The sequence below is a fragment of the Ranitomeya imitator genome, chromosome 1 (assembly GCF_032444005.1).
Source record: "Ranitomeya imitator isolate aRanImi1 chromosome 1, aRanImi1.pri, whole genome shotgun sequence".
Taxonomy (NCBI): Eukaryota; Metazoa; Chordata; class Amphibia; order Anura; family Dendrobatidae; genus Ranitomeya; species Ranitomeya imitator.
In genome coordinates this window covers 646,397,031-646,419,919 of record NC_091282.1, presented here as the reverse complement: position 1 = coordinate 646,419,919, position 22,889 = coordinate 646,397,031, and the positions used below count along the sequence as shown (strand labels likewise).

General features: G+C 44.6%; 1 protein-coding gene across 1 annotated transcript in view; it reads right to left on the bottom strand.

The window, feature by feature from the left end:
- Positions 1-639: 639 nt before the first annotated feature.
- The window catches only part of NTRK1 (neurotrophic receptor tyrosine kinase 1), a 120,625-nt gene continuing 98,375 nt past the window's right edge, over positions 640-22,889 (bottom strand). Inside the window, exons 12-17 of the mRNA XM_069728778.1 lie at positions 16,501-16,647; positions 10,922-11,052; positions 10,376-10,548; positions 7,141-7,381; positions 2,507-2,665; positions 640-825 (exon numbers count right to left, since the gene is read on the bottom strand). Coding sequence (XP_069584879.1) covers positions 640-825; positions 2,507-2,665; positions 7,141-7,381; positions 10,376-10,548; positions 10,922-11,052; positions 16,501-16,647 — 1,037 coding nt within the window. The remainder of the gene's footprint in view (positions 826-2,506; positions 2,666-7,140; positions 7,382-10,375; positions 10,549-10,921; positions 11,053-16,500; positions 16,648-22,889) is intronic.

Below are 22,889 nucleotides of genomic sequence, written 5' to 3'. Positions count from 1 at the left end.
TAATAAATTAACATATATGTGACACGGTCCATAGTCTCGGGGATGGAGGAAGTTGTATTCAAGCAAACCTCAATGGACATAAAAGTCATAGGATCGAGTCATATGGAGTCTGAGAAATGTACACTTGGATACAACATTCATCTTGGAGAGTCATTGGTACGGTGGATTTTCCAATCCCACAAGTCTCTACATTGTAGGTCAGGGAAGGAGGTTGGGGTGGGTTGAACGGCAAAAGATAATCAATATCTTAAGAGATGCATTAGGTTGGAATTGTAATGTCCTACAGATACAGGTCACTGCATTGGCAGAAGTGTCATCAGATCTTCTTCCGCTCTAGTTGACCAGGAGACGTTGGTCTGGTCTTCATTGTGCTGCCCTAGTCCTTATGGCTCCCATAATTGTGCATAGGAGGCCTTCCACGGTTGGCTTCTACAAGGAGCTTTCTTGGCTTTGAAGTTCCTGATATCCACCCAGCTTTTTTTTATAAGATTCGATGGAGATCCAGGACCTTCAATGAGTCAGAGGTCTGGGTTAAGCATTAGCAAAGCTTCTTCTGTGGTGTATATAGGAGTGATAGACTTGCAGAAGATATTAAAGTTTTCATGTTTGATCTTTAGTTTCTGTGGTTGATGGCACATTTTACTGAAGAATGTCTAAATATACCGGTGGAGCCTTGACCAGACCTTGCAGCTTACGGTAGATCTCCTTAATGTTGAGCCTCTGCTGAGGTTCTCTTTGCCAGCAGCCTTGCATGATGGTGTAGACCTCGGTGGGGCATGTTCTGGGTCTTTCAAGTTCTCGTCCTTGAGTAATGCACTCAATGGCCTAGGGTAGAAAAAAATCAGATGAACTGACTTGAAAAGAGCACAGAAAACAGTGAATCGGGTCCCTAATAATTCGGGGATGGGGGGGGGGGGGGCCAAAAGGAACTTATTATCCATTATCTATCTATTATCTATCAATCAATCTATTATCTATCCATTATCTACATATTATCTATTATCTATCATCTACCATTTATCTGTTAGCTATCTATTACCTATCTATCTACTGTATTATCTATTTATCATCTATTATCTATCTATCTGTCATCTATCTATTATCTATCTATATATTATCTATCTGTTATCTATCTATTATCTATCTAATATTGATCTATTATCTATCTATTATCTATCATCTATCTACCAACCTATTTATCATCTATCTATTGTATATCTATTATCCATCTATTATCTATCATCTATCTGTTTATTATCTATCTATCTATGTATTATCTATTATCTATCGATCTATTATCAATCTATCATCTATTATCTATCATCTATTATCTATCTATCATCTATTATCTATCATCTATCTATCTATCTATCTATCTATCTATCTATCTATCTATCTATCTATCTATCTATCTATCTATCGTCTATGTATCTTATCTATTATCTATCTATTATCTATCTAGCTATTATCTATCTATCATCTATATTTCTACCTATCTATCTATTGTCTATAATCTATCTATCTATCTATCTATCTATCTATCTATCTATCATCTATCTATCAGGCATCTACCGATTATCTATCTATTATCTATAATCTATCTATTATCCATCTATGTATTATCTATCTATTATATATCTATCTATTATCTATCATCTATCTATTATCTATCTATCTAATCTATTATCTATCGATCTATCTATTATCTATCTATTATCTATCTAATCTATTATACTATATATCTATAATCTATCATCTATCTATCTATTATCTATCTATCTCTCTATTATCTATCTATCTATCTATCTATCTATCTATCTATCTATCTATCTATCTATCTATCTATCTAATCTATTATACTATATATTTATCTATCTATCTATCTATCTATCTATCTATCTGTCTAGCTATCTATCTATCTATCTCTCTATTATCTATCTATCTCTCTATTATCTATCTATCTATCTATCTCTCTATTATCTATCATCTATCTTTCTCTACATCAGTCATCTCTCCGCAGTCCCTGCAGTCCCCGTCTAGACGACGTGCGTCCATATACTGAGGTAGCGGCTTCCACTTGCTGTAAGGTAACAATCCTGATTCCCTGGAAATAGAATTACCGTCAGGATAAGTAATGTTGAGTTTGTCGATGTTCCCTGTGTGCGCCGGACGCCTCGGGCCCCCAGTAACCTAATCCCTGCTGATGGAGTTTAGAGCCACTTATCGGGTGTCTCCTGCACTCATTACATCCTCCGGTTCCTGCCGGGGTCACTTACTGACCCTCAGGGCAGCGCAATCAGATTATCCTATTGAGCACTGGAAAATTAAAATCAGATCCTTCTTTCTTGATATTAATTTACTTGTTGAGAAAGCTTTCTTGGCATCGGCCAGGAGGAATCGTGCGCCAAGACGAGTGCCGTCCAGTGGCCAGATACAACCAGGTTATCGCCTCTTAAAGGGATCTCCGATCATATGGAAATAGATTCTAAATGTAAAGACACCTTACCTCTGTGTTGGAAAGCTGGTACCATGGCTGCTTCCCATAGGTGAAGATCTCCCACAAGACCACGCCAAAGCTCCAGATGTCACTGTCCGTGGTGAATTTACGATACAAGATGCTCTCAGGGGGCATCCAGCGGATGGGCAGCATAGTCCGACCCCCGACCTGTCAGAATCACACACAGAGCCACGTTATTAGCTGGTACTCGGTATCAGGAGGATGAGTCGTCGTACTCAGGATGGACACAAGAGTGTTTCCACTCACTGGCAGCAAGCAGATATGATGAAAATGTGAACGGACCGCAGTGCAGAGTTCTGGCGCCGGTGGGCAGGATCCATTCATTAATGTGTTTGCTCTTTTCTACACATTGTGTTATTCCCCTGTCTTGGCTCTTGGTCTCTCTCTCTGTTCCTGTGCAAATTGGGTTACCATGGTAACCTGGCGCACACCTCTGAGGTCACTCTCTTAGGCCCTATAGGCCGACTCAGGTGTTGGTACATCACCTGAGTATTCAGGTAGTTTGCATGTTTACTAGTATTAGCACACCCACGGCCTTTGCTACAGAACATGAGCCACTTGACCTATTCAACTTTACTACTTTCCTGGACCCTGCTACGTTACCCGAGCCACCTGACCTTGTCAGTTCGGCTACTTTGCTGGGCTCTGCTATACTACTTGAGCCACCTGACTTACTCAACTTTGATACATTGCTTGACTCTGCTACCTTGCTTGATCCACCTGACTTACTCAACTCTGACACTTTGCGTGGCTCTGCTATATATTTGAGTCATTGGACATATTCAACTCTGGTACGTTGTTGCACTCTATATTATTTGAGCCTCCTAACCAGCTCAACTGTTCCATGTTACATAGTAACATAGTAACATAGTTAGTGAGGCCGAAAAAAGACATTTGTCCATCCAGTTCAGCCTATATTCCATCATAATAAATCCCCAGATTTACGTCCTTCTACAGAACCTAATAATTGTATGATACAATATTGTTCTGCTCCAGGAAGACATCCATGCCTCTCTTGAACCCCTCGACTGAGTTCGCCATCACCACCTCCTCAGGCAAGCAATTCCAGATTCTCACTGCCCTAACAGTAAAGAATCCTCTTCTATGTTGGTGGAAAAACCTTCTCTCCTCCAGACGCAAAGAATGCCCTCTTGTGCCCGTCACCTTCCTTGGTATAAACAGATCCTCAGCGAGATATTTGTATTGTCCCCTTATATACTTATACATGGTTAATAGATCGTCCCTCAGTCCTCTTTTTTCTAGACTAAATAATCCTAATTTTGCTAATCTATCTGGGTATTGTAGTTCTACCATCCCCTTTATTAATTTTGTTGCCCTCCTTTGTACTCTCTCTAGTTCCATTATATCCTTCCTGAGCACTGGTGCCCAAAACTGGACACAGTATTCCATGTGCGGTCTAACTAGGGATTTGTACAGAGGCAGTATAATGCTCTCATCATGTGTATCCAGACCTCTTTTAATGCACCCCATGATCCTGTTTGCCTTGGCAGCTGCCTGCCTGGCACTGGCTGCTCCAGGTAAGTTTATCATTAACTAGGACCCCCGAGTCCTTCTGCTTGTCAGATTTACCCAGTGGTTTCCCATTCAGTGTGTAATGGTGATATTGATTCCTTCTTCCCATGTGTATAACCTTACATTTATCATTGTTAAACCTCATCTGCCACCTTTCAGCCCAAGTTTCCAACTTATCCAGATCCATCTGTAGCAGAATACTATCTTCTCTTGTATTAACTGCTTTACATAGTTTTGTATCATCTGCAAATATCGATATTTTACTGTGTAAACCTTCTACCAGATCATTAATGAATATGTTGCTTGGCTCTGCCATACTACTTGAGCCAGCTGACTTACTCACCTCTGCTACTTTGCTTGACTCTGCTACATTGCTGGGCTGTGCTACATTACTTGAGCCCCTTGACCTTCTCAACTCTGCCATGTTGCTGGGCTCTGCTATATTACTTGAGCCACCTGACTTACTCAACTCTGCTACTTTGCTTGGCTCCGCTATATATTTGAGTCATTGGACATACTCAACTCTTCTGGTACGTTGCTGGACTCTTCTATATTACTTGAGCTTCTTGACCTGCTCAACTCTGCTCTGCTACATTTCTGAGCTCTGCTACATTACTTGAGGCACCTGAATTTCTCAACTTTGCAATGCTGCTGGGCTTTGCCATATCTTTGAGCCAGTAAACATACTAGACCCTGCTATGCTGCTTGACTTTGCTACATTACTTGGTCACCTGACCAACTCAAGCCTGCTACATCTTTGAGTCCCTGAATATACTGTAATCTGGTATGTCGCTAAACTCCACTACATCAGTGAGTCACTTGACCAACTCAATTCTGCTACATTGCTGGACTTTGCTAAATACATTTATCACCTGATATACTCAACTCTGTTATATTTCTGGACTCTGCTACATCAGTCAAGTGGTGGCTCAAGTAATGTTGCTGAGTCCAGCTACGTAGCAGGGTTGAGTATGTTGGGTGATATACGCATTTAGCAAAGTCCAGCAACACAGCAGAATTGAGTCAGTGTCCCACCTGACATACTCAACCCTGCTACATAGTCAAGCTCTTCTATTTCACTGTAGTAAGTTTTCTGATCTGCCTGACTCCCCTGCTTCATCTCCATTGCTGCCAGATATGAAGAAAGGAGAAGGGGGCAGAATATGCTTCCATCAGCCTAAGCGGGGCATGTTTCTTGTTGATCTAGGGGGGTATTATAGACCGGGCAATGCTCCTTGGGAAAAAATATGCTAATTAGCTCTCCTCACATAAGAAAAAAGTTGTCTCTCTAGTGACACCTATTGGACATAGCTGGTACTACAATTACAGGCACTACTGATAGTAATCTATTGATCCTATCCTATGCACGTCTCAGACCCCTCATCAGTAACTCCCCCCAAGTTCCCCTCCATTCTAGGATTTTTCCATGCACTAAGTGATTTTCTAATATTCCCATCATAGCCCGGCATTAAATATGAATACGAGACTGACAAAGAGACAACTTCAGAGCACTAAAAGGGAAAGAAGGAGGCTCGGGCAATCCAGGATGTCACAAGTTCAAATCCCGCTAGAGCCCTTGAACGATATGAAGATGGATGGGATCTCCTGACTGCACCGAGCACTTGGCAGGTGCTTACGGTTCACTTGGGCTATATAATCTCCATCTGGACCCGTGCCATCACCAGAGCATGGCAGCTAAATGTTCCATCGTATCGCTTACTTACAAATGCATCGGCTTTTTATTAGGATTACCATCAGGCAGAAATCCTGATATGATAGGGCTTTTCCAATGTTGGGGAGATTTACGGCTAGCTCTGGGTAATGCAGGTGGGGAGGGATTTGGTGCATCATCCTCGCACTAAGCTGCTGATTGACTTCTCCGGCTTTGGAGATAAGTGGATTTTTGTGCATTTACGACATCCTGGGGTTGGGGTTTTCAATTTTTAACACTCTTACTGTAAAGAATCCTTTCCTTTATGGATTAAAAAGGATCACCTTCTCTTCTCATGTATATGTCTATATTTGGAATATAGAATAGTCCAATTCTTTATATTGACACTATGTATAAATACACATATATACAGTATACAGTATAAATACATATGAATGTACCGTATATGATCAGCTCTACGACGTTTTTCCTAGCTGAGCTCTTTTACCCATTCGTTCTAAAACCCTTGCCCAATTTTTTCACTCCTCTGTGGAAGCCAAAACCATTTTCCCTATTCAATTTGAGGGATTTCTTGGAGGGAAATATTGTATTTGAATTTGATATTTTTGCTTTCATAGCTGCTGCTTGGTATTGAGCTTAATGTTAACTAATGTGTTAAAAGGATATTTTCTGGTTAAGAATATTGATGACCAAGAGTTGGTCCTCAGTTGATCAAACTGTGGTAACCCTTGAAAGTCTTTTCCTACTATCCGGTCTTTTCACGTGGACACTAGCGAGCACTGATCGAGGACTTAGGAAGTCGATTGCTGCTCATTAAGGAGGATTTTCAAAAAGGGAGTAATTTGTTCCACCCCTTATTATTATTTTAAGAAAGGGAAATGTACTGCTAACCAATTAATTTTCAGGCCTTCATAAAAGATGTGATCAGCCATCAAAAGAGCATTTGATCACTTGGTTTGTTTACACCGGCAACTGGATGATGAGAAACAAACGAACTGTGAAAGTTGCCTTATCGAAAGGATTCCCCATAAAAGTTTAAGTGGTAGAGATCCAATTTTTGGGATCACAAATGATCCAAAGAATTTGGCTATTCATATACAGTATGCTTGATATGGAGATGACCATGTTTTCTCAAGTGCTCAAGTGAGGCCACCTCTCTTTGGGACCCTCTATGGTTTTATTGGGTTTAGTTTTGGTTATGAGAAAGTTCATGGCCTTCTGTCCTTTTTGTGGGTGCTGTGTTTGATTATAGATCTATACAGAGGTCTGAAATGTTGCCCATTTATATGAGTCCACATAGAGGGGAATGGACGTAGACTGTCAACCCAACAATCACCACAAGGGATGTAGACCCACTCCACCTAGAATGCGGAAACTTATGTGACACAAAGCTTCTTGTCCCTTCCAGTGTCCTTACCCGGTAGTAGTCGGTGCTGTAGATGTCTCGGGACATTCCAAAATCACCGATCTTGACTACCAGATTGTTCCCAACGAGGCAATTCCTAGTGGCAAGATCCCGGTGGACAAAGTGTAGAGATGCCAGGTAAACCATGCCTGAGGCAATCTGAGAGGCAATTTGTAACATCTGGGTCAGGTTGAGCTGTCCAAACGGTTGCCCATTGCCGTTATCCAAAATCTTGGCGTCTGGTCCATGCGATCTGTGGAATAGATAAAGAAGATACATTTTGTAAACCATCAGAGAAATCATCTTCATGAGTAGGTCAATGGTAAGGCCCAAAGATCTGATGGTCTATCGGCTCCTATCAATCAGTTCAATAAGAGGCATGTTCTCATTTTTGGAGAAAGGATAGCAATTTTGTGTCACTACATCTATGTTCCAAGTTCTCAGGTGGTGGGTACCTACCATGAATGTGCAAAATAGCACAATGCTCTTCATAACCTGCACTGACAAGATGCAATTGTTCCAATCCCCTAACAGCTAAGACCATTTTACACATGTAGGCCTTCCAGATAAAGGGGAAACCGAGTTCTTGCCCATACTTGAAAAATTTCATGTGTTGAAAAGCCACGATTAGAGAGCAGCTGGCCCCCGACAAGATACATTTCTCAGTCCCAGTGTAACAATAACCATAAAACACAGTGTCTCTGCGATCTCCCCATCAGTACCCGGACACTGCGATATGCCACTGGCAGCCCATCGTCTATGTCTAATACCTACGGGACCAATCAAAAACTCTCTGTTTATTTCAACTGATGGGCAATCTCCTTCTATTTGAGCCTCTCAGACAGATAATCTAATCAATATTGCAGAGAGGAGTGCATTAGCCAGAGAGATGGCAGGCGGAGGAGGAGAGAGGCACATCCACTGTTATAATAGCAGCTCGCAAGTATTGGGGATGGGGAGGGGGATGTGTCGGCAGAAGGGAAGCTGTAAAGATGGAAGTAGGGAACGAGCCTCAGTATCTCTTTGAGAAGTGGCGAAGGGTTCAAAAATATAATAATATCCAGATAATTCTTCTCATTTGGGAAATCAGTGTAGAGTTGATGCCCAAACATCTAGGAGCAAGGTAGACCAAACCTTTCCATTTCAGAACGACTTGCCAAATATCTTAGGCTTATAGGGAAATCTTGACACTCCCCAAATGGAGGAAAGTAGAATGGGGTATGTTGAGTTGCAACATGTCCAATCCTTTATTCTCACAGGAGATAAGCTGCGGTTAGAGGTATCCAGTCTTCAGAATAAATGATCCTCCAAGCCGAACATGCAGATATATGGGAAAGTTGAGAAGAGTGGTTGTTAGCCAAAGATTTTTTTTGGGATTTATAAAAGCTTATGCAAGAGTGGAGTGTGGAGACAGAGAAGATGTGGAAACCACAAAGAAAACGACCAACAAGGGTAACTATAATCAAAATACAAAACTCTTTATTCAATATACATATTAAAAATTACTATGACATAACTAGGACACAGATGGGGAAATGGATTAGGTCACAATACAGGTACTCCCCTATAGAAAACGTGTAGGCCTAGCACTGGCTCCCTATAAAATGTGAAAACAGAGTATAGATATTGGGAGGAAACACCAAAAGTAATGGAATGGCTAAGGTAAGTGTGAAACACACTACATACCCCTGAATACTGTGCCCTGGAACCAACGGATATATAATGTATAAGTCTCCATCACGCCCATTAGACTATAGTACACATGTAAAAAATAAGGCCCAGAGAACTTAGACTGCTGTGAACGTCCAGAATGACCGCTGGAACCAAGCAAGTGAAACATGGAGTAAACCAGGTTGATAGACAACAAAAGCCATACCCGAAAACACTAACCCCGACACCAGGAGAACAGCCAGGAAGGTGCACATGCACCCATATACATGAAAGCAGATGACATAGTCTAATCTTAATTAGAAACGTGCGTCGGGTAGACGTGTCGGCCGCGCACTTGGCTCACACCTGCTAAACCGCCCAGGACCAGGTAATTAAGATTAGACTATGTCATCTGCTTTCATGTATATGGGTGCATGTGCACCTTCCTGGCTGTTCTCCTGGTGTCGGGGTTAGTGTTTTCGGGTATGGCTTTTGTTGTCTATCAACCTGGTTTACTCCATGTTTCACTTGCTTGGTTCCAGCGGTCATTCTGGACGTTCACAGCAGTCTAAGTTCTCTGGGCCTTATTTTTTACATGTGTACTATAGTCTAATGGGCGTGATGGAGACTTATACATTATATATCCGTTGGTTCCAGGGCACAGTATTCAGGGGTATGTAGTGTGTTTCACACTTACCTTAGCCATTCCATTACTTTTGGTGTTTCCTCCCAATATCTATACTCTGTTTTCACATTTTATAGGGAGCCAGTGCTAGGCCTACACGTTTTCTATAGGGGAGTACCTGTATTGTGACCTAATCCATTTCCCCATCTGTGTCCTAGTTATGTCATAGTAATTTTTAATTTGTATATTGAATAAAGAGTTTTGTATTTTGATTATAGTTACCCTTGTTGGTCGTTTTCTTTGTGGTTTCCACATCTTCTCTGTACTATACAGCTACGACTGGTACGGTTAATAGTCCGGCAAGTGAGCAGCAGTGAGTGCCTAAATTCACCTTACTCACGTTATGTTGCCCTTGAGCACTGCCATTTGGATACTAAGAGTGGAGTGTGGGCAAGAACTGACTTCTTCAGTCCTCCACTGATCATGCTCTGCCTGTCTCTCCCTACTTTCTGCAGGGAGAAATGCATTATTGATGTGACCGCCTGCAGTCAATCTGTGGCCTCAGTGATTACATGATTATTGTAGGAAGTAAGCAGGGACTGGTGGGATCCACCAGAATGGCTATGGTAGGATGTCAGATCCTGGATATTCAATCTTTGGTGGGAAAACACTACTTCCCATGGAAGCCCATGCCAATAAAATCCCTTACCCGATGCCCTAATGAATTCCAACCAAATTCCTTGGCCAACAATCCCAACTATTACCTTCCTACTTGTCCACACACATGTCCTTTGCATTCCTAGAGTAAGTTCATTGACTTTTCTTGAGATTTACACAGATGGGCGGAGTTCTGATAATTTGGTTCTCTTCTATGTTCTAAAAAAGGCCCCCAACTCCCTTATAACTGAGAATTCCCTGAAAAGTGGAGTACTGTCTAAGTCAAACAAATCTTTGGCCTTGAAGGCAACTAACCTGAGGAAGCGGTTGAGGTCTCCATGCTTCATGTACTCAAACACCATGATGAGCGGTTCCCCATCGGTGCAAACACCATAAAACTTCACAATGTGCTCATGTTGAAGTACTGTGAGAAGTTCGGCCTCTCGCTGGAAGTCCTGGCGGGCCATCTCGGTAGCTTCTTTGAGAGCCTACAGAAAAAGAGAACATATTCACCAGTGATGAGGAACATCATTTTTAAGGTAACAGGTGGGTTTGGGAAGGCACAGAAGACGATGGGAGGAGAGAATTTGACCTTCTTGGACATCTTTTAAGAAGTTGCACCATCTTGGTGGCCAATTTTTCAAAATCCCAATTATAACCCAGTTATCCACAGTTGAGAAACAATCCAAACAATAACCCTCAGACTGGTGAACCACTGGCCCAAAGAAATTACAAAGATGCCCAGGAGAGCCTGCTTTAGGTCACTGTGTGCAAGTGGTGATTCACCGAGTGATTACATGTATGTACCTACTCAATGACAATAACTTATCCCACAGAGTAAACCCAATTTATCCACATTACCTTTACAGCTACTAGAGTCTTCTCTTCATCTGGGGTCAGGTTGTAGCACTCAGCCAAATACACTTTCCCAAAGGCCCCTTCTCCCAGCTCCCACTTGGGAAAAATGTCTCTCCTCTTGATATGCTGAACACCTGGAAAATTAAGAAAATGCAAATGTCCTGTACCCAACTATCAGTGTCGTTATCCTGTACCCCATTGTCCTGTACCCCAAGTGTCAGTGTCATTAACATGTACCCCTAGTGTCAGTGGCAATATCCTGTACTACAAATTCAGATTCATTATCTTGTACCTCAAGTGTTCCTCATAGAGTTGAAAGCAATGATGGAAGCGTGAGAGTCAGGTGATGCTCCCTCTCCCATCAATCCCCCTCTGTGACTGACGCAGCATGCCGGCAGTGGAGCTACTGAGGAGACACACTGCAGAGACCCGAGCAGCGAGGGAACGGGGAGAGGTGAATATGCATTTTATATATTTTTTAAATCCAGTATGTGGTGGCCACTGGCCATAATACTGCAGTACTATGAGGGCTGCATTATACTCTATGGGACTTCAATATACTCTGTGGTGAGCTATATTATACCCTATGGGGCTGCATTGTACTCTATGGGCGGTCACATTATAATCTATGAGGAGCTGCATTATACTCTATGAGGGGCTGCATTATACTCTATGAGGGGCTGCATTATACTTTAATGGGGGGCTGCATTATACTATATGGGGCTGCATTATATTCTATCAAGGACTATGGGGAGTGCATTATACTATATATACTACAATGGGGCTGCACTATAGTCTATTAAAGACTATGGGGCGATCAATATAAAATGTGTACTATATGGGGCCTCATTATACTGTATGGAGAACTACAGGGAGTGCATTATACTGTAAGAAGGACTATGGGGAGTATATTATACTACATGGAGGAATATGAGGACTGTTTTATACTATGTAGAGGACTATCGGGTGCATGATACTGTATGGAGGACTATGGGGTGTGCATTATACTATATGGAGGACCATGGAGAGTGTATTACGCTGTGTGAAGGACTATGGAGAGTATACTATACTATTTAGAGGACTATGGGGAGTGTATTATACTGTATGGAGGAATATGGGGAGTGTATTATACTGTATGGAGGACTATGCGGAGTGTATTATACTGTATGGAGGACTATGGGGAGTGCATTATATTGTATGGAGGACTATGGGGAGTGTATTACGCTGTATGGAGGACTATGGGGAGTTTACTATACTATATGGAGGACTATGGGGAGTTTACTATGCTATATGGAGGACTATGGGGAGTGTATTATACTGTATGGAGGATTATGGGGAGTGTATTATACTGTACGGACGACTATGCGGAGTGTATTATACTGCATGGAGGACTACGTGGAGTGTATTATATTGTATTGAGGACTACAGAGAGTGTATTATACTGTATGGAGGACTATGGGGAGTGTATTATACTATATGGAGGACTATGGGGAGTGTATTATATTGTATGGAGGACTATGAGGAGTGTAGTATACTGTATGGAGGACTATGAGGAGTGCATTATACTATATGGAGGACTATGGGGTGCATTATACTGTATGGAGGACTATGGGGAGTGTATTATAATATATGGAGGACTATGGGGAGTGTGTTATGCTGTATGGAGGACTATGGGGAATTTACTATATTATATGGAGGACTATGTGGAGTGTATTATACTGTATGTTAGGGCTAGCGGAACGCACCAAATAATTAGAGAAAAGGAATAAGGTGCATTCGCAGCCCGGGGTCCACCGTGCAGAGATGATACCTGCTGCTAAGCAATGACAGACTATATGGCGGTACAATGAGGATACACATGGGTTAGCTTCACCCTGTGTGAAAGAAGCGAACCCTGTTGCGTCACAGGGCCGCAGTACCGCACGTAACAAAACTAATAATTAAATAGCATGAGAGTGCGAGCTGTGCCGTACTGGCGGACGCCACTAACCACCGAGACATGGGCTAAAGAAGCGCCCTGAAGACCACTCTATATGAGGAGAATGATAGCGAAGCCATGGTATCCCCAACAGGACCTCATCAATTCCCTCAGGAATTAGGGAAATAGGGAGATAATCTGATGTGATGGAGACATAGATAGAGTGAATTGAATGGTCTGATGTGTAATCTGTGAGGGTAGTGTCGACCCATTTACCACTTGTACGGTCACAGGTTTGGCGATCATCACCAGGGGTATTGCGTGATGCTGGGCGAAAGCAGATGACATGAAATTGCCTTCCGCCCCGGAGTCCAGGCAAAGCTCTACCTTAAAAGTGGATGAGCCTATGGTTATTGTCCGCTTGAAGGACAATTTAGAGGAAAACGTCTCCGTGTCTAGTGTACCTCTTCCAACTACCACTAGATGCCGACGTTCCCCCGACCGCTGAGAACACTTGGAGGCAAGATGTCCTGATTGCTGGCAAACATGACAGACCATAGGTGCACGAGCGGACCGGGACTTAGATCCCGCACGCAACGCCTCTATGGCCTCATGTGACTCGGATGCCTGGACCGGAGATTCCTGAGGTTTGGCGGAGGTGGGAGCCAGCCGAAACCTCTGCCTACACTGGGCTCGCTCCAACCTTCGCTCGTGAAAACGAAGGTCGATGCGGGTTGATATAGCTATGAGCTCCTCCAGTGTGGCGGGAATCTCCCTAGTGGCCAAAGCGTCCTTCACATGGTCAGCCAGCCCTCTCCAAAATACCGGGATAAGGGCCTTATTATTCCAGCTCAGACACTAATGTCCGGAAGTGGACGGCAAAATGGCTGACCATGGACGAAGCCTGAGTCAATGCCAGCAGTTGGAGCGCCAAATCATGGGTGACTTGGGGTCTTAAAAAGACCTGTTTCAGAGTGCTCAAAAACCGAGGAGCACTCTGCACCACATGATCGTCGCGCTCCCACAGCGGCGTAGCCCACTCCAATGCCCTGTCCGACAGCAGAGAAATTATGAAACCCATCTTTGCCCACTCTGTGGGAAAACGTGCAGCCAGGAGCTCGAGGTGTATACCGCACTGGCTCACGAAACCCCTACAGGATTTACTGTCACCAGAGTATTTCTCTGGCAGCGGGAAGTGAGATAAAGTCGGAACAGAGATGGCAGTGGGTAAGGCCACATTCACACGCTCCTTTTTGTCCCGCGGGTTTTCCCGCAGCGGATTTGATAAATCTGCAGGGCAAACCCGCTGCGGTTATCCCTGCAGATTTATCGCGGTTTGTCCTGCGGGTACCGCTGCGGGTTCCGCTGCGGGATTTACCCCTACTATTGATGCTGCATATGCAGCAATATGCAGCATCAATAGTAATGTTAAAAATAATAAAATCATGATGATATACTCACCCTCTGACGTCCCGATCTCCTGGGCGCTGCAGGCGGCGGTCCGGTTCCAAAGATGCTGTGCGACCAGGACCTTCGGTGACGTCACGGTCATGTGACCGCGACGTCACCGAAGGTCCTGGTCGCATAGCAAACCTGAGACCGGACGGCTGCGTGCAGCGCTGAGACTTCCGAGGGTGAGTATACATGATTTTTTATTTTAATTCTTTTTTTTTTAATACAAATATGGTTCCCGGCGCTTGGAGGAGAGTCTCCTCTCCTCCACCCCGGGTATAACCCGCACATTATCCGCGGATCAATGCATGTCTATGGGTGCAGAATCGCTGCGATTCTGCACAAAGAAGTGACATGGTCCTTCTTTTTTTCCGCAGCAATTCTGCGCGGTTTTTTTCGGGTTTTTCCGCATCATGTGCACTGCGGTTTCTGTTTTCCATAGGGTAACATTGTACTGTACCCTGCATGGAAAACAGCTGCGGTCCCGCAGCGGCAAAATCGCTGCGGTTCCGCAGTAAAAACCGCATAGGGTGAACATGGCCTAAAGCTGCCGCAGCCACGCTAGCAGCCTGAACAGCTATTGCGGTAACATCCACCGCTGAGGTTGCATACTCGAGAGCTGCCAACCTGCCCTCCAGCAGCTGGATGTACCCCTGCAATCGCTGTTCATCCGTCATTACTTAGCCAGACCCTGGCGCTAGTATAATGTTAGGGCTAGCGGAACGCAACAAATAATTAGAGAAAAGGAATAAGGTGCGTTTGCAGCCTGGGGTCCACCGTGCAGAGATGATACCTGCTGCTAAGCAATGACGGACTATATGGCGGTACAATGAGGATACACACGGGTTAGCTTCACCCTGTGTGAAAGAAGCGAACCCTGTTGCGTCACAGGGCCGCAGTACCGCACGTAACAAAACTAATAATTAAATAACACGAGAGTGCGAGCTGTGCCGTACTGGCGGATGCCACTAACCACCCAGACTTGGGCTAAAGAAGCACTCTAATGGCGCCGTACTGGTGGTCACAGCAGTAGATGCTGTTTCATGTGTTAACACTGTGAGTTCAGCCGGGTGCTAGATAGCAGCCATACACCTTATGCGAACAGTCATACACAAGGGATGGGTTTTTTAAGGAACGACTTGCACTCATCAACACACACACGATTACAAATGTATACTAGTGCATGGCCGTGCGGCCATGCAAACCTTTTATAGCTGCAGCATGTACAGGACCTTCCCAGAATGACCAATGGGAGGCTGCCACAGAAGTTGAGCACCTTCAGGACCTTCCTGGAGGACCAATGGAATCTGCTGCAGTATCTGAGCATGTGACCCTCGATCTCCAACGGGAGATCTTGCCCTGGGCATGCTCAGAAGGGGAAAAGCAGGACTTAGTCCCAAAAGCGTCTGCTCGCTGCTGCCCAGCACTGGCTTCAATGGCAGAAGCAGGAAAAGCAACAGTAACACGTCTCCGCTGAGCAGGCTCCACTGCGGCTGATGCAGAATGAGAGACCGCAGCAGACATGGTTCGATATTCCCCCTGTGCAGCGGCGGGAACTCCACTCCTAACACTGTATGGAGGATCATGGGGAGTGTATTATACTGTACGGAGGACTATGCGGAGTGTATTATACTGCATGGAGGACTACGTGGAGTGTATTATATTGTATTGATGACTACAGAGAGTGTATTATACTGTATGGAGGACTATGGGGAATGTATTATACTATATGGAGGACTATGGGGAGTGTATTATACTGTATGGAGGACTATGAGGAGTGTATTATACTTTATGGAGGACTATGAGGTGTGCATTATACTATATGGAGGACTATGGGGTGCATTATACTGTATGGAGGACTATGGGGTGTGCATTATACTATATTGAGTACTATGGGGAATATATTATATTATATGGAGGACTGGGGTTCATTACACTGTATGGAAGTCTATGGGGTGTGCATTATACTATATTTAGGACTATGGGGAGTGTATTATACTATATAGAGGACTATGGGAAGTGTATTATACGGTATGGAGGACTATGGGAGATGTATTATACTGTATGGAGGACTATGGGGAGTGTATTATACTGTTTGGAGACCCCAAGTGTCAGTGTCATTATCGTGTACCCCAAGTGTCAGTGCCATCATCCTGTACCCCAAGTGTCAGTGTCGTTAGCCTGTACCCTTTGTATATGTACACTTTCTTACAGGCATCACAGAAGTATTGGGGGTTCTCGATGAAGTTGTGTTTGGTTCCATCCAGCTTGCCTTCAGCAGATGTGAGGGGGCTGCTGCCAAAATTCATGAAGTGCAATGACATGGCCAAGTCATCTTCTTGTGCCAACACCGCAGCCCCTGAAAAAGAGAAGAACTACTGAACACACAATTCTATCATATACTGTGCTATGTTTTTCCTGTCCTGAAACTATCAGGGCTGAAGAAATAAGGAAATATCAAATACAATTGTAGCAAAACATTTAGCTGTAAGAAGTATGACATATAGACATCAGCCATCCCTGTATATACAGTTTTATAATCCAATTTGTGTGTGATACATCAGCACTAAATAGTCTAAGGTGGAGGCGTGAGAAAACAATAGGCATAAATTAAATTTATTGGAACCAATAACTAAAAAATGGCATGTGCACATGTATTCACTACTTTTGCTATGAAGCTCCTAAAAATTTCTGGTGGAAGCAATTCCCTTAATAATTCCCATGCTTAGTGACAGGACGTCCTCCTGTGTGCAATCTAAGGGACACATGTTTGTCAGTATATACACTTTACATTTTCTGAAAGGCCACAGTGGCTATAACACCATTAACAAGAGGTACCGCTAACGAAACACCATGAATACCAAGGAAATCTCCAAACACCACCATGAAGACCAAGGAGATCTCCAAACAACACCATGAAGACCAATGAGATCTCCCAACACCACCATGAAGACCAAGGAGATCTCCAAACAACACCATGAGGACCAAGGAGATCTCCAAACAACACCATGAAGAACAAGGAGATATTCAAGCAACACCATGAAGACCAAAGAGATCTAAAAAAAAAAAAAACCCTGAAGACCAAGGAGATCTCCCAACACCACCATGAAGATCAAGGAGATCCCCCAACAACACCATGAAGACCAAGAAAATCTCTAAACAACACCATGAAGACCAAGGAGATCTCCAACCAACACCATGAAGACCAACGAGATCTCCCAACACCACCATGAAAACCAAGGAGATCTCCGAACAACACCATGAAGACCAAGGAGATCTCCAAGCAACACCATGAAGACTAAGGAGATCTCAAAACAACACCATGAAGACCAAGGAGATCTCCAAGCAACACCATGAAGACCAAGGAGATCTCAAAACAACACCATGAAGGCCAAGGAAATCTCCAAACAACACCATGAAGACCAAGGAGATCTTGAAACACCATAAAGACCAAGGAGATCTCCAAACACCACCATGAAGACCAAGGAGATCTCTAAACAACACCATGAAGACCAACGAGATCTCCCAACACCACCATGAAGACCAAGGAGATCTCCAAACAACACCATGAAGACCAAGAAGATCTCCCAACACTACCATGAAGACCAAGGAGAACTCCAAACACCATAAAGACCAAGGAGATCTCCAAACACCACCAGGAAGACCAAGGAGATCTCCAAACAACACCATGAAGACCAAGGAGATCTCCAAATAACACCATGAAGACCAAGGGGATCTCCAAACAAGTCAGGGACAAAGTTGTTGAGAAGTACAAGTCAGAGTTTGGTGATAAAAAAAATCTCCCAGTCTCTGATTATCCCCCAGAGCTCCATCACATCCATTATCATCAAATGAAAAGAAAATGGTACCACAACAAACCTACCAAGAGAGGGCCACCCACCAAAACTCTTAGCCTGCGCAAGAAGGGCATTAGCCAGAGAGGGATCACAGAGACCAAAGGTAACCCTTAAGGAGCTGCAGAGTTCCCAAGCAGAGACTAAAGTATCTGTCCACACGACCACAATAAGCCGTACACTCCACAGAGGAGGCCTTTATGGAAGAGTGGGTAGAAAAATCCTTTGCTTACACACAAAAATTGTAAGGCTCATTTTGAATTTGCCAAAAGACATATGGGAGACTCCCTAAATGTATGGAAGAAGGTGCTGTGGTTAGATGAGGCCAAAATAAAACTTTTTGGCCACGAAGATAAATGCTATGTCTGGTGCCAAATCAACACAACTCATCACAGCATCATGCTGTGGGAAAGTGGGGGCCTCGGTTCAAAGTATGGTGGTAGTTAGTAAAAGGGGGTGTGAATGGGACCATTTGACTGGTTAAGGGGACTAGGTATATAAGGGGGGATTGGAAGGGGCAGTGACAGTCTGTTAGTACATCTGAGTCAAGGACACACTACCGTGATGGAGGCTCTATTCCAGGACTTTAAGTAGCTGGCAGTGACAAAGAGCACAGCGTGGCTGCAGAAGCAGTTGCGGCTGTTGAGTGGCAGCAGCGGCGGATCAGCTGTGGACCCAATGCCCCCAAATCGCCCTAGGAGGTCAAGGCCTCCTGAGAGCGTGAGCCCTGAACTGCCGTCCAGGACGCAGAGCAAGGTGGGGAGTCCATCCAGGGAACATCCGAGTTGGAATGCAAGCAGCCAGGAGAAGCAGGAGGCCTTGAATCCGTGCCGGAAGTCTGCTCCGATTGCAAGCAAGCATAGGAGTCGGTAGGTGACATCATCTTCCGGCATGGAGGCCCCAGCGTCATGCAGAGAGACGAGGTCACGGGGCACCGGGAAGAGGAACAGGGAAATGGATGGAGTATCTGGGGAGCGAGGACCTGAGCAGGTGGTCCAGCGCTCTGCCTCCTTGGGAGGACAGAGTGTGGGGAATGGCCCTCGGAATGGAGCCTGCTGTACCACGCAGGGCCAACAAAAAAACAAGAAGCAGACTAGCTGTAGGACCTAGGGACCTAGGGATGACAGATCGGAAGGGGAGGATGAAGGCATTGGGAGGATTGCTGTCTGCAGGCGTGCAGCTGAATTTCCTTCCACCACCGCAGAGACTATGGACATTCGCAACACTGACGAAACAAGGGCAGAGGTGTTCTTGGTTGCTGGGATGTCGACAGTGGAGTCTTGAGGGGAAAAGCCTGGGGTCTACAGGAGAAGAATCCGAGGAGGACCGGCGGGGGAGATACGCAGCAGCCGTTCCGAGGGTGACTCAAAGTCAGCCTGGTAAGCATTGTGCTGACTGTAATGCAGCGAGTGGTTGTGATGTGGGTGGCATACGGCAGGTTGTGTCTGAGGGGTCAGTAGGTAGCGAGGTGTCACAGTTGTTGGGAGTGATGCGTGCCTTGATGGGCGTGGCTAGGTCTTCCCCAGTGGCGGTCTGGCAAGAGGGTGGGGCACACATGGCGAAAATGGCTGCGGTGGTTTCAGCCTCAGTAGGGGTTCGCAAGTGGTACTCAGGGTGGGGCCCCGCTTGAGGGGGTCTCCCTGAGTTGGAGAGTGCAGTGAGTGTTGACCCAGTGAGACTGGATGATAAGGCTCATGGGGAAGTATATGTGTGTTTTGATGGGCCATTGGGTGCGCATTTAAAAATGGAGGTGAAAGAGAAGATATGGAGGGATGAATATGTAGAGATGTTTTCGCTTTTGCCATTGGAGAAGTTTAATTTGGAGAGGGTAAAGTTGATGGAGAGTAAAAAAGAGGAAGTGGAAAGGTGAAGGTATCGGTTGATTTCCCGAACTTTTGCCAACTAGCTGCAGGCGTTCTCTATATTGGCTAGTGTGGGGGGAAAAAAAGCCCCGGAAAAGTGATCTTCTCTGTTTTGCTATCTGGATAGCATCGGGGAGGCATGTCGTATGTATGGTGGGACTGGTTGGTTGCGGTATGATTAACAGTTTAGGCAAAGGAAGGCGGTTCGTCCGAGTTTGCGGTGGGATAACAAAGACATAAGATTATGGATGCATTTAATGTCTGCACTGAGAGCATCCTCATCTTCCTTTCTTGGGACTGCCAGGGTACCCGCTAGTTCAGGGGCACCACCGGCGGGAGCAAAGAAGGGTTTGTGTTGGCGCTTTAATGAGAAGGAATATAGTTTTATGTCCTGTAGGTTTAAACATGAATGTTCCAGTTGCGGGGAACACCACAGCTTCACAAAGTGTTTTAAGAGAGGAAAGGGAAAGCCTGGGGAAGCTGCAGGTAAGAGGGATGACTCCGGTGAGGGTAGTGCGGATAGAGCAGTATTTAGATAATTACCCTGATAGGGAGGCAGCATGTTTGTTGAAGGGGGGTTTTCGTTTTGGTTTCAAGATCCCTTCAGTTGGGAAGGAAGTATCATTTTGGTTCAGAATTTGAAGTCTGCTATGGAGCAACTGGAGATAGTTGGTCAAATATTGGGTAAAGAAGTGGAGTTGGGCAGGATGGCAGGTCCGTTTCAAAAATTGCCATTACTTCATTTAAAGATTTCTCTGTTGGGTTTGGTCCCAAAGAAGGAACAAAAAAAGTATCGGTTGATACACTATTTATCTTACCCAGAGGGGGAGTCGGTCAATGATGGCATTGATCCAGAGTTGGTCTCGGTGTCTAACGTGTCATTCGATAAGGCGGTGGAGTGGGTAAGGCGGTGTGGTCATGGTGCACTGTTGGCCAAGATGGACATAGAGGCGGCTTTTCATCCCGACAGTTTTCACCTGTTAGGCTGTTTTTGGGAAGGACAGTGTTGCGTTGATTGTTGTTTGTCCATGGGTTGTTTTATCTCATGTGCGTATTTTGAGACGTTTAGTTCCTTTTTGGAATTGTGGTTTGCACGGAGGCAGGCGCAGATTCTATTATTCACTGTCTTGATGATTTTTTGTCTATTGGACCAGCTGGGTCTCCGATGTGTGCAATATTATTGCGAATGATGGAACAAATAGCGGAGAGGTTTGGGATTCCTTTGGCAGCAGAGAAGACTGTGGGTCCAACCACTATGCTGTGTTTTCTGGGCATTGAGATACATATGGTGTTGATGGAATGTCGTTTGCCAGTTGAGAAGCTGGAGGATTTGAAAATGGTCATACACGAGGTGTATGCAAGATTCTGCAAGATTCGGTTGCGCCAGTTGCAATCCTTACTGGGTAAATTGAATTTTGCGTTCAGGATTTTACACATGGGTAGAATATTTACCAGGAGGTTGGCTGTAGCAACGGCAGGTGCGATTCGCCCACGGCATTTTATTTGGTTGAATGCAGGGCAAAAAGCGGATTTACACATGTGAGAGCAGTTTTTGGGCAGTTATAACAGACGACCGGTGTGGATGTACCGACGTGGTTGACAATATTGACTTAGAGCTGGTTACGGATGCAGCAGGATCATTGGGATTTGGAGCCCATTTTCAAGGCAAATGGTTGGCCGGGAAGTGGCCAAATGAGTGGAGAGTTAGTGGGCTGACAAAGAATTTAGAGGTCTTAGAGCTATTTCCCATTGTGGTAGCCATGGAAGTGTGTGCGGGGGCTTTATGAAACAAGAAGGTGAGGTTTTTGTGTGATAACATAAGCGTGGTGCAGAGTATTAATCACTTGTCAGCTCATTCTCCTCCTGTGGCGAACTTGATGAGTCATTTGGTACTTCGATGCTTGCATTTGAATGTATGGTGCGACGCATGTCCCAGGAGCCAAAAATTCCATTGCTGATGCAATTTCTCACTTTCAGTGGAGTCTGTTTCGGAAGTTGGAGCCGCAGTCTGAGCAGCTCTGAATACAATGCCGGCGAGCTTATGGAATCTGGTATTGGATCAGCAATGAGGTTGATTACGGCATCGGTGGCTCCTGGGACGTGGCATCGATATAAGTCGATGTGGGACTACTGGTATGGGTTGGAGGCAAGTACAGGGAGTTGTCAGTCAGATAACGATAGAGTGGATCTGTTGTTATACATGATTGGCAGGTCATGTGAGGAAGGGGTGTCGGTGTTGGTGTTGAATGGTCGAATGGCAGCATTGGCATTTTTGTTCAAATTGTCTGGCGTAGAAGACGTTACCAAGGCTTTTGTGATTCGACAAGCTTTGAAGTGGTACAGGAAAGGAAGGGCGGTTCGGGATTGGAGGCATTCGATTTCGTTTCATATGTTGGGTATACTGTTAGCAGCGTTAAAAAATGTGTGTTGGTCAAAATATGAGACATTGTTGTTTCAGACAGTTTTTAGTTTAGCTTTCTTTGGCACGTTTCGAATAAGCGAATTAGTGAGTAAGAATTGTCATCAAGGGGGTTTGCAATTCCAGGGTTATCCGTTGTATACTTTGGAGGTCGAAGACATATCTATACCAAGAGTTGTATGGTGGAACTGTGGGCGGTGGAAGGATTAATGGAGTGCCCCGTATATAGAACGTCTCAATTTTTGCTGGTAAGGGACGGTGCCGGGGGTTCTTTACTGATTCATCAGGATGGTTCGGCTTTGTCTAAATTCCAGTTTATAGCCATATTCAGGAAGTGCTTAGGTTCGATTGGCATGGATGATTCTAAATTCGAGTCCCATTAGTTTACGATAGGGGCAGCAACGGAAGAGGCTAGGTGGGGCCTTAATGTAGTGGCGGTGTGCAAGATTGGGAGATGGGAGTCGTT